Below are 15,779 nucleotides of genomic sequence, written 5' to 3'. Positions count from 1 at the left end.
ATTTCTGTGTTATTTATGTTTGCTTTCAGACTTCTCTCTTCACTTAGATATTTCAAAGTTCAGTACTGATACTTCATTGTTGTACTAGAAAGCATCAGTAAAATCACAGTGTAAGTGTGCGACCTTAGTAAGAGTGGATTTATATGATAAATGAATTTTTAATTCCAAGATGTTTTATCATTGAAATTACTCTCAAAATTGCATTTGAAAAACAAATTGCATTTGAAGTGTAGCTGTGCATGGCTTCCTTTTACTAGGCCTCAGTTTTCAGGAGCTTAGCTTTTGTTGCCTTGTCAATTACAAACACAGGTAATGAAAGGGAAGCAGATAGGGAAAAAAAGATGGGAGCAGAATTTCTCAAACCAGGCTTCTTGGTCCCATGGGGTCACATAGATTTATTCTTGGCGATTCAAATGTCCTAAAATAATTTTTAAATTTCTCCTATTTTGATGATTATTTAAATTTATTTTTAAATTTCTAAAGATAAAAAATTAAAATGATAATTTTCTATCAAAGATTTTAGTTTCTTAAGTCTGTTTCCTAAATTGAAACATTTAGGACCATTTTTTTGAGATCACCTCTTTCCTTTTTTCCTTTACATCATTGAAGTTTGAGGACCAGTCTTAGGAAAAGACAAATGGGTTTCCATATTTCTTTACACCATTGAAATAAGGCTTCTCGCCCACTCCCACCCCTCCCTGTTCTGCTTACATTCAAGGAAGAGAAAAGGTAAAGAATTCAGTACTGCTGAAAAGAGCCAACCATCTAAAAGGAGTATTTTGAAGACCAGTGTTAGTAACAAAGAAATTGTGTCAACTTTCCATATTGATATATATATATATATATATATATATATATATATATATATATATATATGTATATACATATATATATGTGTGTGTGTATATATATATATATATATGTGTGTATACACACACACACACACACACACACACACATATGGGGATATGTAAATCTAGCATCTTCCTGCATGCTAAATTCAAAAAATATAAATACATTAGAAAGAAGAAAAAATGTTATTTGTCTTTTGGTGTCTATTTATTGTGTGAAGCTATGGTAAAGCATAACGCACAGGTGGTTTAAAATGCTTCCCTGCCATCTGAGATCTCGGCTTGCCAGGGTATGGATGGAGATGTCACGTTAGGGAACTGGGCTTATTCAGTATGTAAAATGAGGCTGGCATGGGTTCAGAGGTTTTGTCTGTGTCTTTACCCAATTAACAATTTTTTGCTTCCTTTTTTAAAAAAACTTTTTTAGACCTTTTAAATTTTCCTTTTTTATAAGTTTTAATCTGTAGACGCAAAAATTAGAATTATCTGAATTTTTCTGTCCATTGCTCTAAGATTCTTAATACTTAGTATTTGTAATATATACTTCCTGTCAAAATAGGAATTAATAGTCTATAAACCAGAGGTCATTTTAAAACTGGTACTAAAATATTCTAATTCACAACCTTGTTATAAAGACTTTTTTTTGCTTTTTTTTGGTGAAGATCTGTGTTAGACTGATGAATGCTTTGTATCTACATTTTGGATATTTTAATATTGTAAAAAATCAAACTAGGTTTTAATTTTCCAAATCTGATGTTTTGTGAGCTTATTTTTATGAAATATTTTGACATTTTAATTTATGGTATTGGTTGTTTAAAAAATAAAGAAAAAGTGGTTTGGACAAGGAAGGTGTGGCTCCATATACTCTTATGCCTAACTGTGTAGTAAAATGAGTATTGTCTCAACAACAAGTAATATAAAAAGAAAATCAACTCTTGGATAAATGAAGAAGGAAATACAATACAAGCCTAGGTTTGATTACAATATCCAGATAATACCACATATTTTATATATACATATATATATGTATGTATATATATATATATGTATATATATAGACACTTTTTTAAATGAGAGTTTTATGAGCATTTAGGATTACAGTGTCTGCCCTTTTGATCCACTGTGTTTCTGTATCTGATTTTAAAGACGAGGGCAGTATGTGGCGACCAGAAACAGACATGGTAAGACCTTGTGGACCCTCTACCAATCAGTGAATATCAGATCATAGATTTTCCCAGCTTTAATTACAGGCAAAAGAAAAGACAAAATTAGCATTTTAATATAGAAATATCTTAGGCTTTAGGAGAATTATGATAAATCTAATGTTGCCTAGTGAACCAAAGAGGGGATATTACAACAAACTGTCTCCTTAGGAATATTTGTTTAAATAAAGGCAACAATAATTCATCCTTATCTTTTTTGGATAATTATCACTATTTCAGGCTGTTCTTTGTTCCAGGTTTAAAATACCTTTAGTTTTTTTGTAAAAAAGTAATTGGCAGTGTTTGTTTTCTATAAAACTATAAGAAGGGGAGAATTCTGTTTGCTTGGCACTAACAAGATAATTATTTTAGGGAGAGTTTTGCTCTCCAGCTCCAGGACACTGGTGCCCTGGCATCTCTGTACTTGGATGCATTTAGGTTATCTCGTTTCCGTTACAGCGTATTAAACTAACTCCTCTTCCATGGCGGAGGTTTGCCCACCTGTCTCCCCTAAAACACCTGCAACATATGTTTACATAACCCTGTAATGCTTTGCCTTTGGGGTCCTGAGAAATTCCCCCAGAGCTTTTTGCTTATAAACAGCTGAGCAATTCGTTTTTCTAATGATGGTTGCTTTCCCCCAGCATTGAAGCAATAACATATTCACTAAAATAAGAGTCTCATTTTTCATCAAAGAGAAGCGTTAGACATGTTTTTACAGTGCTGTTTCTCCTGAGCTTTATTTTTTCCCCTTTTCTAATCTGGCATGCTAAAAATTAAGGGTTGGTAGCGAAATATTAGGAGACAGAAAACTAAGTAATTCTTCATTTGTCACATATTTTATTTTTTGCATGCCAAACATATATATTATAAATCAACCTTTTCTATTAAGCAAGTACTACAGGAACTATATCAGTTTAATGTAAAAATCATGACCGATAAACTATAGAAATGATAATAATTTGGATATATTGAAGGAAATCACTTCAATTATTATACATAATAAGCTGGCAAACAAATGTGCATTAATATGACATAGGATGGTTTTACAATCTTAAAAAAAAATTTTAAAATTGTTCCTATCCTGAGAAATAAGACAGCCTTTCTTCCCACGTACAAGATCCAATGCGCATGATGTATTTTCCAAAATATGTGTGTTTGCTTTTTTAAAATGTATTGTTTAGAAAAATCTACCCTAAATTTAAGTATGATTGTGAGGCATAGGAAAGACACTTTGTCTTTCTATTTGTTGTCATGGATTTTAAGTTTAATAACTTAAAACTCTGCTCTCAGATTAAAAGTCTGTTTGTCAGTGCTCAGTGGAATCACAAGGTCATCATAGCTTCCATTTCATTGAGTTTTCTTCAAAAGCCCTGTACTGTGCTATCCACTGAACACTCATTGTCTCATTTAATCCTTAGCACAGTTTTGCCTGTGAGGAAACTAGAGCGAGGAGTGTAATTACTCCTCACAGAGGCTCCGCTAGTGGTGAGTAGAGCAGGGACCCGAGCAGGAGCACCCCTGACTCATCCCCTGCCTCACCGCCTGGCATCCTGGGTCTCAGAATGGTGAGGGTTTTATATTTAGCCCAGTCCCTTTGTTTTTAACGTATAGCTTTAAAGCTTCTTTAGCTCCTACTGATACATTCATAAATTAGAACAGGGATCACTGGAATGGCTTTTCTTTCGCTCTTGTCAGTTGTGCCTGTATTTATAAATAGCCAGCCCTTAGAAAAGCTGTGCTGTTCAAAACATTCTGAGTACTTAAGGAATTTTTTTTCCTTCTGGAGTCTCCATATAATAATTCAAAAGGAGATAATCGTCTACAAGTGAGGCATAGGAGTAAGGGGGTCAATCTAGAAAGTACTGTTTGTAGTGACCTTTGTTGGATGAGTTTGATCTCACCAGGCTCAGAACAGGAAAAATTGTCACACACTATCATGTAGTTAATTTTACTTTTTGTAACATCTTGTGGTTAGTGTGGTTAGCATTTAAATATTTGTATACTACCACGACAAACTGAATTGGAACTGAAAATCCTGAAATAGCATGAAGGGGGTAAGGGTGGTAGGAGGTTAGAGGGTTATATGCTGATGTACAGACTTCCATTACACAGTAGAGCAGCGGGGAGCTGGCCACCATCAAAAGTCACACTCAGTGAGGGACAGAGTGTTTTACCTGAAATTACATTAAGGAGCAGCTTACTATTACTACTGCTATCGTAATATAGACCTAGAAGTGAGGAACGTTAGCTAGAACAGGTTAGATAGATGTCAATCAGTTTTATCCCTCACATTGATTGGTGTCATTTCAGCACTATTTGTAAATTGATTTTGTGGTCATGCTAAGTTAACAAAAATGGTTTGGAAATTCAGAAGTACAGCAGGGGTTGGGTTTTGTTTTGTTTTGTTTTGTTTTTCCATATAGTTCCCTGTAGCATAATTATTTCTACCACTATCTATTCTGCTTCTGTAAGTCATTTCGTCCACAAGGCTCTAAGGTACATTCCCAAAATTCAGCTTGTCTATGTCATGGGTGGGATTTTCAGCATTCTTCTTACATTGCCATAAAATAACATGCTGAAGACAAAGCTTTTAGAAGAGCTGTAACAGCTTGTTAACGGAGAAAAATTGAGCGCTACTTGGGAAGTTAACTAGCTGCAGTCCTGTAGATTTATTTCAAGTCCATCCTTGTTGGTCTAGGAAACGCATGGTAAACCCAGGGTAGACTAAATTTGTGATTTCTGCATTTTCATCTATAATTACATAGACTTCCGGATCATGGAACATAATTGATATTCCTCTGTACACAGACCAATATAAGTTAAGACATGAATACCATTTTTCTATTTTTCTATCAAAGAAAAGTTCAGCAAAACACAAAGTTTTTAAAAAATGTACGTTGGTTTGGAAAAGCTTATAATAGCTGAAATAATGACTGTGTAAAAAATGGGTTTAAAATAATTACTAATTGTTCCAGTCCAGAAAAAGGCATGATATTAAAATTGTCGACATATTGTGTCCTGTACAATGAGAAATTATAACTGTTACGTGGTCTGGTCTTTCTTACATACAGAGTTTTACATATGTAGAATTCTAGTGGGTCCTATATTTTAGAGGAAATTTCAGAACTTTAAAATTAAAAATCAAAACTATTATATTTCTATAAAATTGTATTTGGAAAATATCCTTTTAAATAAGAAAAGCAAGTTCGTCTTTTAAAATAGAACGTTTTAAAAGTTAGGTTGCATAAAGTTAGGATTCTGCTCATTTAATCCCATCTCCCTAAGGAAACAACTGTTATCATTTTGGTGCATAGTAGTGTGAAAATATACTGTTCCAGATTTTCTTGACTTTTTAAAACTTGATTCAGAAGAGATAAAAAAAAGAGTAATTAAAATTTAGAGGAGAATTATAGGTATGTTGAAGAACTGTCAGTACTGAATCTTAGTATATAAAAGTATTTGTGCCCTTGTTATTGTTCATGTCTATACATGCTGATGTTTAAGCCACACATTGGTTTCCATCTTTCGTTTTGTGCTGGCCATTACAGCCGCATTTAACGACTGAGCACTGCAAGTGTGACTCGTCCAAGTTGAAATGCACTAGAAGTATAAAATACACACTGGATTTCAAAGGCTTTCTACAAAACAGAGAATGTGAACTATTTCAGTGTATTTAACATGTATTGATTACATGTTAAAATGACAATATTTTGGACATACTGAATTAAATAAAATATTAAGTTTAAATACACACACCTTTCTTTTTTCTTTTAATGTGGTTGCTAGAAATATCTTAATGCAAGCATATGAAGCTTGCATTCATGACCCACATTGTATTTCTGTTGGACAGTGATGGCCCAAACCTGTATGTCTTCATACTTATGTTTTTAGTAACAGCCTCATCATCTCAGGCAGAAAACCCTATTGAATAACTTTCTACTATAACCTCTGATTTTATTTTCTTAGATTTGAAATGCTGTTTCTCAACATCATCTTTTGATTCCTTTTTTCCGTCTGGTATAGCGGCACTTTAAATTGCCTCTTCCCTTTGATACTAGGAAGTCTCCCAGGAATTTAAATAGGCCTCCCTGAAAGCAATACTTGAGCCTCATTCATTTATTCAAGTTAGATCATTATTCCTAATAATGGCTTTAAGTGCTTAGATAGATCAGCACTTCGTGTCTTGAATTGCTTGTCATTTCTTTATAAAGATGTTTCCAGAAATTGCCCCATGCAGTCCCCTCTTTCATTCTTTTAGAGCAAAAAAAAAAAAAGTAACATAATCCTTTATTATTTTGTTGGAAGTCAGAGAAGTCTTTTATATTAGCAAAAACAAAATGCATTTCCAGGTATTGAGAATAAAGAGCAAAATTAGTCATGAGTGATAGTCCTGTGAAAGTTAATTTTCAAAATAAATCCTGAATGCCACTGACAACCTGCCGATGGCTTTAACCTCTATTTTATTTTCCCATTATACTTGGGTCCAGGTTGCTATCAGCTACCACGAGGAAACCTATGTAATTCCTAGAGAGAGAAAAGTTGCACTGTTAGACTTAATAGTATGGTAGTCATGGAAGCATCAGTTATCTTCATCAAGGCAATTCAGATTTGATTATTGTAGAACTGTGTTGAATACCAAACCAGTGGAGCAGTAGCTGGAGCTAAATCAAGGGATTGTCATTTTTGTTAGATGATTGGGGCTGACTTGGAAGAGATTTGAAAGGGTTGAGCTGTGTAAATATTCTCTTTTCAGCAGAAAAAGAAAAGGTCCATGATGGCCATTAAGATGCAGCTTGTTAGCTTGATGAATTTCAAACTATTTAACCTTAGCAATTATATACCCCCGCCTACATGCAAATATATCAGTGTCTTTGGATTACATCTCCAAAGGTTGATATCAAAACATATTGGTAATTTTCTATTAAGATAAAATGCAGCTTTTCTGTATCTAGCTAGAGCTCTCAAAGGACAGGCCATGCTCTGGTTCAAAGTCCTAGTATATTAACTTGAATTATATACTCAGTTGAGCATTAGAACACATTTATTTATAATTTTTTAACTTTTAAATGAAATATATATAACATTTTAGAGATGATGGTATTCATTTAAATTATGCTTTATTAACATGTTATACTTTTATAAACTGGAAATGTATTTGTCTCATTTTTCTTTGGCTATGAGGAATTTGATATATTTAAATAATAGACACATTAAATTAGTAGCAACATATTTAAATAGACGTACCCAACCTATGATTCAAGGACATTTCTGCAGTGTTAATAAATGATATTAAATGCCAGAAAGGACAGTGTATTCTTACTGCTTTTATGAAAATGTGCATTGGTCAATTTGCTTTTGTATTGTGATGGTACCCTGCGAATGTTTCCACTACCTGGGCACTTATTAAACTCGTATATAAGAAGAGATGACAGAAATTGCCAACTTTAGAAGAATTGCTGAATATTTGAAGTAGTTTATTCATTTTAGAAGAAGAAAGACTCGGTGTGCCATCTAGTGGGCATATTTAGCATTCTGGGTATCACAAAGTAACAGATTCTTACTCAGAAATTCCTCCAAAATGAAGCTTTCTTGACACTTTGTACCTCTCAGCCCGTAAGCATAGACTGTGCTCGTGTTACAACTCATACAGTTTTGTTGTCATTTTATCTGATTGTATTTTGGAAAGTCATATTAATAGTGATTGAAATCATCAAAAATAAATCTAAGGACAGGAACAAATCTATGTGCACTATGAGACAAAGAAAAATATATTAAAACAATTTCAGTCTTTAGGACTGTGATTATTTAAGGCAAAACAACAAAAAAAGCAAAACCCAACCTCACTAGTTATTAAACTTCATTGTTATATGTATTTTTTTCTGAAAAAACATAAAACAATAGCCTTGTCCTTTCATATGTTAATGTATAATTTAAACAGCTTTATACATTTTAATTTCTTTCTTTTTTTTTTCTGTAGAGAAATCCAAGACCTGTGACTTATCAGTTCCATCCAAATTTAGATTATTACAAAGCACGGGGAGCAGATCTCATGAATAAAAGCCGGTAAGTCCTTTTTCTCCGATGAAAGTTGTATTAAAGATATTCTCGGAGATCATCAGGAAATACACACATTTGCTGAAAATTATTTTCCTAGATTGTAACATATCAATGGTTAATTCATATAATGAATTTTTGTTAAATAAATTATCCAAGTATTTTTAAAGGCATAAGAAAATGATATATATTGATGTCAGTAATGAGATGAAAATATGAATAAATATAAGACTACTGGTTACAATTTAAAGTTAGGCAACTTCATTTTTCTAACACTAATAAACCTGAATAAATTGTGCCTACTTGTATAATCTCTTTCTAGATCCTTGCTGTTGATTGAAAAGAGGCAGTTCTATGATGTATTTTTAAATTATTTCAGTAACAAAATTAAAATTGAGTTTCCCAACTGTCTTTAGAACTACACAATAAGCTTATAAATGCATCTTGTGTGTGCATTTGTGATTACATACATAGAAATTTTAAGGGTCACTGTAGGAATAAAAAAACATTAAAATCCTACTTTTAAAAGAAATTTACATTGGCATAAAGGGTTGATGAACAGTTTTGTTCTTTCATAATACTGTACTCAGATGTCTCAAGAGTTAACTTGTCAAACCAGAACTATCGCAAATTAGAATGTAATTTCAAACTTTACTCTGGGAGACTAAAATGTTAGTAATGATAAATGCTGCCAAGTTGTCCAAATTTTCTTCTTCAAGCATTTTGCCTGTGTGCTAGCTTTTCTTCAGGAGGATTCCAACAACCTAAATATACATTTATGGAGTATGCATACACAATGTGTTCTGCTCTTACTTGGAGAATTGAAAAGAAGATATAATCCCTACACATAGAAATTCATAGTCTAAAGTGTGAGAAGTTTACAAGAAAGTGCCTACATTTAAACTTATATTTTGAACCCTGTTTTAGTGTAATGTTATTTTTAAATTACCTATCCTTGATTGAAATCTGTCTCATATCTTGATGTACTTTGTAATTATGAGACCAAATTTATAGCCCTTGAGGCTTCTCTGAAGCCCTTTTCTGAATGTTCATTTCATCTGATTCTTGTTTCACAAATAAAGGGCTATTACATATGGTCACTTTGTTTATTTTATTTAGTCAAATTTTAATGAGTGCCAGACTCATTATTCTAGGCATTCAAGATCCACAGTGAGGAAACCATACAAAAATCCCTACCCTCAGGAATCATGCAGTCTAGTCATTTATATTTCCTTCCTGTATGTCAAGTATTTAGTTTTGGTATATATAACAGAACAATCAATAACATATTGTTTTTAGGTACTTCCTTCATACAAACTCTTTCCAACTGGAGTCCCTTCTTTTCTTCCCTATCTTCTCTGTCCCCCCACCCACCAGATTACTTTTCACACAGTGTCCAAAGAACTTTCAGTCTACAGCAGATTCCATCACAGCCCCACTCAGACCCCTCCAAAGGCTTTCTGTCACCTTTGATAAACCGTCTTCCTCCTGCGCCCCTTCCCTCTCTCTTTAACCTTTCTCTCCTTCCGCCCTCCTTTTCACTCCCTTACTTGCACTCTGCCTGGGTCCTTTTCCCTTAACTCTTCCCTCTTCCTGCAGCACTCCTCCCATCCTCATCTTTCCTTGCATCTGCATGATGTAAGGCTCAGCCCAAGCAATTATGGCAGAGGCCACTCATAACCTCTCTATCGTCTTCTCCTCCCTTAATCACTGTCTATTCCACTGCCCAATCTTATTTTGTTTATAGCATTCATTACTAACTAAAGTTATATACTTCATTTATGTACGTATCTATCACCTGTTTCCCCATCTTCCCCACTGAAACCTAAGCCCCCTGAGGGCAGGCATTTTGTGTCTTACCACTTAATGCCTGGGATTAATTAATTGAGTGTTATAAAAATAAAAATTTACAAAAAATAAATAAAATTTTACAAAAAATAAATAAAGGCGGCTGGAGGAAACTTTTGGATGTAATAGATATGCTTATGATGTAGATTGTGGTGGTGGTTTCACAGATGTCAGTTGTACCTGAATTAAGTGATTTAAAGTGAATAAATGAGTGAATGAATGAACAAAGTTGCACTGGTGAAGACGCATGGATGCACTTAGTCACCAGTTGAGGGAGTATAAATTGAGACAAACTTGATGATCTTGCCCAAGAATTTTTCCAATTCTATATGTAGCCCTTATTCCTTAGAAGTTTGTTATCGTGTCACTACTTTTATCCATGTTCAAAACCACTGTAGCTGTGAAACCTTTGGTAAAGTCCCCATTTTGCTATTTAAGTCCTAAGATGCTTTTACCAGAAAGCCTTTCAGCCACAATCAGCCTTGCAACTACTTCCTCAGCTGTTTAGAGGCTATTAAAGCGTTAATGCATTGACGCTGTCATTGAGCAGCAAGACAGATAGTGGGGATGTGTATACTCCCAGGGGGACCCCTGCACTGATCAGAAAATAGAGCATAGACACCAGCTAGCCAGCCCCTGCACACAGGGAAGCAATACCTGCTCCATCTATAGCAATGGACTTCTATTTGTGTTGCCTACCCAAATAAGGGACGAGAATGCAAAGATGACATGTGATTTCATGGATAAGAATATCTCTAGAAATCAAGAAGCCTGATTTCTCTTCTCTACTTTACCATGGATTGCTGTAATTAAGTCTTTAAAAGCAAGTGCCTAGGTATTTTAGTAGTAGATTTTCCTATTACGTCTGTGGGTAATATTCACTGTGCTCTGATTTTACTTACTTGCAAATTTATTTTTTAAAATGGGAATTGACATTTTCTTATTCATGTAACTTTTCAGCTCAGAACAATTTAATACTCAAATCTTGCTCCAATTTTAATAACCAGAAATTGCTGCCATATATATAATAAATTAGACACAAAGTCTTTCTGAAGACTGATCATTATATATATATATATGTATATATATATATATATATATATATATATATATATATATGGGACGGTGATTATAATGAGGATGATGGCTGGGAGAATGGTCCAGGTCGTTTCCACTTCTTGTGCGTCCATTGTGCTGGTGTGCGTGAGGTTGGTTGTTAGTATGAGGGAGATAATGTATAGCACTAGGGAGCTAATTAGGAAAACAATCATGCGTGTGTGGTCATGGAAATGTCGTAGTTCTTCTATGATGGGTGATGTGGCATCTTGGAAGCCTAATTGAAAGGGGTACGCCATGGAGATATAAAGGGTTTTAACCTATAATTTAACTTTGACAAAGTTATGTAAATTTTACTAATATCTCTCTGGTAGAGAAAGACATAATGGATATGATGTTGGCTTGAAAGCAATACAAGGGGATTCGATTCCTTCCTTTCTTACTTTGGGTTTACGGAGGTGGGCTCTTCGAATGTGTGGTAGGGTGGGGGACATCCGTGCATTCACTAGAGGATGGTTGTTGTAAGTTCTACTGTTGATACTTCTCGCTTTGACACGAAAGCTTCGCATACTATGAATACTATTAGGATGACTGCTGTGAGGGAGATGAATGATCCCATAGAGGACACTGTGATTCATGTTGTGTAGGCGTCTGGATAGTCGGGGTATCGTCGTGGTATTCCAGATAGGCCTAAAAAGTGTTGAGGGAAGAAGGTCATGTTGACCCCTAAGAATATGATGAGAAAGTGGACTTTTGCTCAAGTTGTGTCTAACGTCTAACCTGTGAATAGTGGGAATCAATGGACGAAGCCGCCTATGATGGCGAATACGGCTCCTATGGATAGGACATAGCGGAAATGCGCTCCGACGTAGTATGTGTTGTGGAGTACGATGTCTAATGATGAGTTAGCGAGGACAATTCCAGTTAGGCCTCCTACAGTGAACAGGAAAATGAAGCCAAGGGCTCATAGTATAGCAGGTGATCATTTAATGTTTCCTCCGTGCAGAGTCCCAACTATTTCAGTGGGAATAGCGATGATCATGGTAGCTGAGGTAAAGTAGGCTCGTGTGTCAACTTCTAGTCCTGCCCTGACCATGTGGTGGGCTCATATGATGAAGCCTAGGAAGCCCATTATATATATATATATATGATGACCAGTCTTCAGAAAGACGCGTCTAATTTATTTAGGAATCTGACTACTACAACGCCCAACTGAGTAGTCATAGAACAGAATTTTATAGTTTTTAAATACTGCAATCTCTTATACTAAGCGTAGAATCACATACACTGTACCTTGTTTACTCCAAAACATTCATGGATTTTCTGTTTCGAAAATGACACAACACAATTTCTCAAAATGTGTAATTCTTTCTGCTTTTCAGAGGTGATGAAATAATGGCACCTGAGTTACCAACAGTGCCTCAAGAGCGTGTCACTTTATCTAGTAGTGCTTTTTTATAGGCTCCACAACTGTAGGGTTTTCTTAACTTGCTTGAGCAATTTCATATCACCAGAATTAGATATTTCGTTTGATTAAATTAGGCCTTGGTAGAGATGGAAGAAACCAAGCCTCGTTCCTGATCTCTCCACTCAGCAGCTCAGCAATAATGTTCTCTGTGCTAACATTCTCAGCCTTCCTCTGTCCCGTGTCAAACCTCAGTTTGAACAACTTAATTGAGATCAGTGATGGAAGATTCCAGAATTGTAATTCTGGCAGTTAGGCCCTCTGTAGAAGGCCCCTTGTCAGGACCTCTGCGTGGGATCTAAGAAGAAGCTAAGCTCCAGGGAAGGAAAATTCTAACAGTGAGGTTTCCTGGGCTCAGAGGCTGTATGCCATGTTCCTCAGCTGGGTTCCCTGTGACTAAGAGCTGATAGCATCCCATCCATTCTTTTTTTTTTTTTTAATTAAAGTTTACTGAGGTGACAATGGTTAGTAAAGTTACATAGGTTTCAAGTGTACAATTCTGTAATACATCATCTATATATCACATGGTGTACTCCCATCCCATCCATTGTTAACCAAAGAATGCCCGGTGGCTAGTAGTTCTCCATCTGGCCCTGGGGTCAGGATGTGCCTCAGCTTTGCAGTGCTCCTCCCAGGCCTGGCCTAACAGGAACGTCCTTAGAAAGTGCAGCATGCCAGCATGCACGGCATGCACAATTATGCTCCTGTACAGTAGAATATGAGAGAAATTGTGAGAGCAGGGGCCGCATCTGTCCTCTTCATTGCTGTTGCCTCAGTGCCTGGTACAGAGAACAAATCCAAATACCGTGAAATAAATGAATGGTTTTTAGCTTCAAATACAGGGTAACTTATACTGATGTCAGAGTCTGGATCTTAGAGTCTTCATATTCCCAGGGCCTAGCACGGTACCTGTGCTATTTATAGTATTCGGTGACTCTTAGTTTAATGCCTGGTTAAATAAAGACAGTTTTGGATAGCTAAAAGGCATCATAAAATTCTCTTGGACAGTTTCCATTTTATATGGTATGACCATTTTACATGACCATTTTATGTGGTCAGCAACACTTTTTGAATTAGGCTTTATTATATTCACTTATAATGACTGCATTTTTTTCACAAGTTTTTTATTGCTAAAATATGGTAAAGAAATATAGGCTGCTAATATCCCCAAAGCCATGAAGCCAAGAAGTCCATGGTTATCAGTGTTAGTAGTTAATTGGCTAATTAGAATTTCAAAGGACTCTGAGTTTTATATAAATGTAATTTTGTGATATTTTTGTACTATAAACATATCTGTGTCTGAAGTGCTCTTTCTGTTGTATTAAAGAGAGTTGTTAATTCCTAACCAATTTAGGTAAAATGTTAACACTATCTTCTATCTAGTCCAGAGTAAATAGCTCTTTCTCCTTTTTCAAAAACATATGTATAATTTTTACAATACACAGATCTTAAGTGTCAGTCTCATGTGCTTATCAGTTGTGTATGCCCATGTAACCACCATCCAAAACAATATATCTGGAGTGAATATTTCTTATACCTGAGAGTTCCCTCATGTCCTTCACAGTCCATTCCAACCCTTCATCCCAAGGCAACCACTTTCTGATTTCTATTACCATATATTAGTTTTGCCATTTCTTGAGCTTCACATAATTCGTGTCTAGCTCTTTTTGCTCAACATAATGTTTTTGTAATTCATCCATGTTGTTGAATATCTATGTTGTTCCCTGTATCACTAGTTCCTCCCTGTAGAATGTATTTCATTATGTAAATATACCATAAATTGTTTATCTCTTTTCTTGCTGATAAATACTGGCTTATTTCCAGATTTAGGCTGCTATCAACATTCTTATACAGCTGTTTTGATGTTGTTTGTTCTTGTTCTTGTTTGTGGGTACATATTTTTCTTTCTCATGAGTAAATACTTAGAAATTGAATTTTTCTATCAATCAGATAGGCGTATGCTTAACTTGGTAAGAACCTACCAAAGAATAATTATACATTTTTTTCACTCCCATCAGGAATATACGAGGGTTCTGATTGCTCTACGTCCTTGCACAAATCTGCTATTATCAGTCCTTTGGATATTTTCCATTCTAGTTGGTATGAAAATGGTATCTCATTGTGGGGTTTAATTTGAATTTTCCTGATTACTAATGATGTTGATCATCTTTTCTTAGCATATCGGTAATTTGTATATCTTTTTTTGTGAAGTGTCCAAAAATTTTGCCAATTTTTCATGGGATGTTTATCTTTTATTCTTGGTTTATAGGAATTCTTTATATATTCTGAATAGGACTCTTTGTCAGCTCTATGTACTACAAATTGTATTTCCCAGTGTGTTGCTTGCCTATTCGTTTTCTCAATAATGTCTTTTGAAGAGCCAACAATTCTTATTTCAGTGAAGTTAATTTTATCAGTTTTTTTTCTTTATACTTAGTGCATTCTGTTTCACGTCTAAGAAATTTTTGTCTACCTTTAGTCTCCATTGTTGAGGGTCCCCAGCAACACCCTCAGCTTCAATGATTCACTAGAAGGACTCACAGAACTCAGAAAAGTTATTATCATTACAGTATATTATGGTTAGAGGGTACAGATCAGAATCAGGAAAGAAAAAGGAAAAGGTGGGAGTCTGGGAGAAACAAGGTACAAGTTTTCAAGTGTCCTCTCCAACTAACTATGAAGATATATAATGATTCTCAAATGAGGGAAGAGAGGGGAAGAGGGCAAAACTACCCCACAAGTGGGCATCTCAGAATTATATCCTCTTCCATTCTGATGTGTTTCCATAGGCCCTAATTCTCTACTGACACTGCTGTTAGGAACCACAATTACCGAGGGGAGAGCTTCATATCCCTCAGATACATTGGGTCAGAAAATAAGTTGTTGAAACTACCACTCTAGAAATAGAAACTTCGGTGTTTATTTCTATAGGTACCTTATATCTTGGAGAGCTTATCTAATGATTTTATACACCTTGATTAATGCATAATTGCTTATTATTTGTTATGTGAGTAACCAGTGTTATAAATTGTGTTCAGGTCCAGTTAGGTAAACCCCACAACCTCGCTTATGTCCACGCACTCATCAGTGCCAGCCTTTCAATCCCTAACAAGCACTGCTCCATTTGCTTCATCCATCATATTGACAAAAATTTACCTGCCACATAGAAAATAATTAAAGTCTATAGCTGAAAGGAAACATGTTTCACTTGAAAGTCAGACTCCTAAGGAATAAGTAATACAAGCTAACTTTCATCATTTAGTTTGAATAAAAACCTGTAAAACCTAGAGCTCCTTGAGA

At 35.1% G+C, this 15,779-nt stretch overlaps 1 protein-coding gene across 7 annotated transcripts in view; it reads left to right on the top strand.

The window, feature by feature from the left end:
* TBC1D5 (TBC1 domain family member 5) overlaps positions 1-15,779 on the top strand; it is a 503,965-nt gene that overhangs the window by 414,105 nt on the left and 74,081 nt on the right. For all 7 annotated transcript variants that reach the window (XM_081072580.1, XM_081072576.1, XM_081072581.1 and 4 more), the window contains one exon: positions 8,034-8,119. In XM_081072580.1, coding sequence (XP_080928706.1) covers positions 8,034-8,119 — 86 coding nt within the window. The remainder of the gene's footprint in view (positions 1-8,033; positions 8,120-15,779) is intronic.

This window comes from Rhinolophus hipposideros (genome assembly GCF_964194185.1).
Source record: "Rhinolophus hipposideros genome assembly, chromosome: 14".
Taxonomy (NCBI): Eukaryota; Metazoa; Chordata; class Mammalia; order Chiroptera; family Rhinolophidae; genus Rhinolophus; species Rhinolophus hipposideros.
Note: the sequence above shows the minus strand (reverse complement) of the source record. Positions and strands in the feature narration are given on the sequence as shown.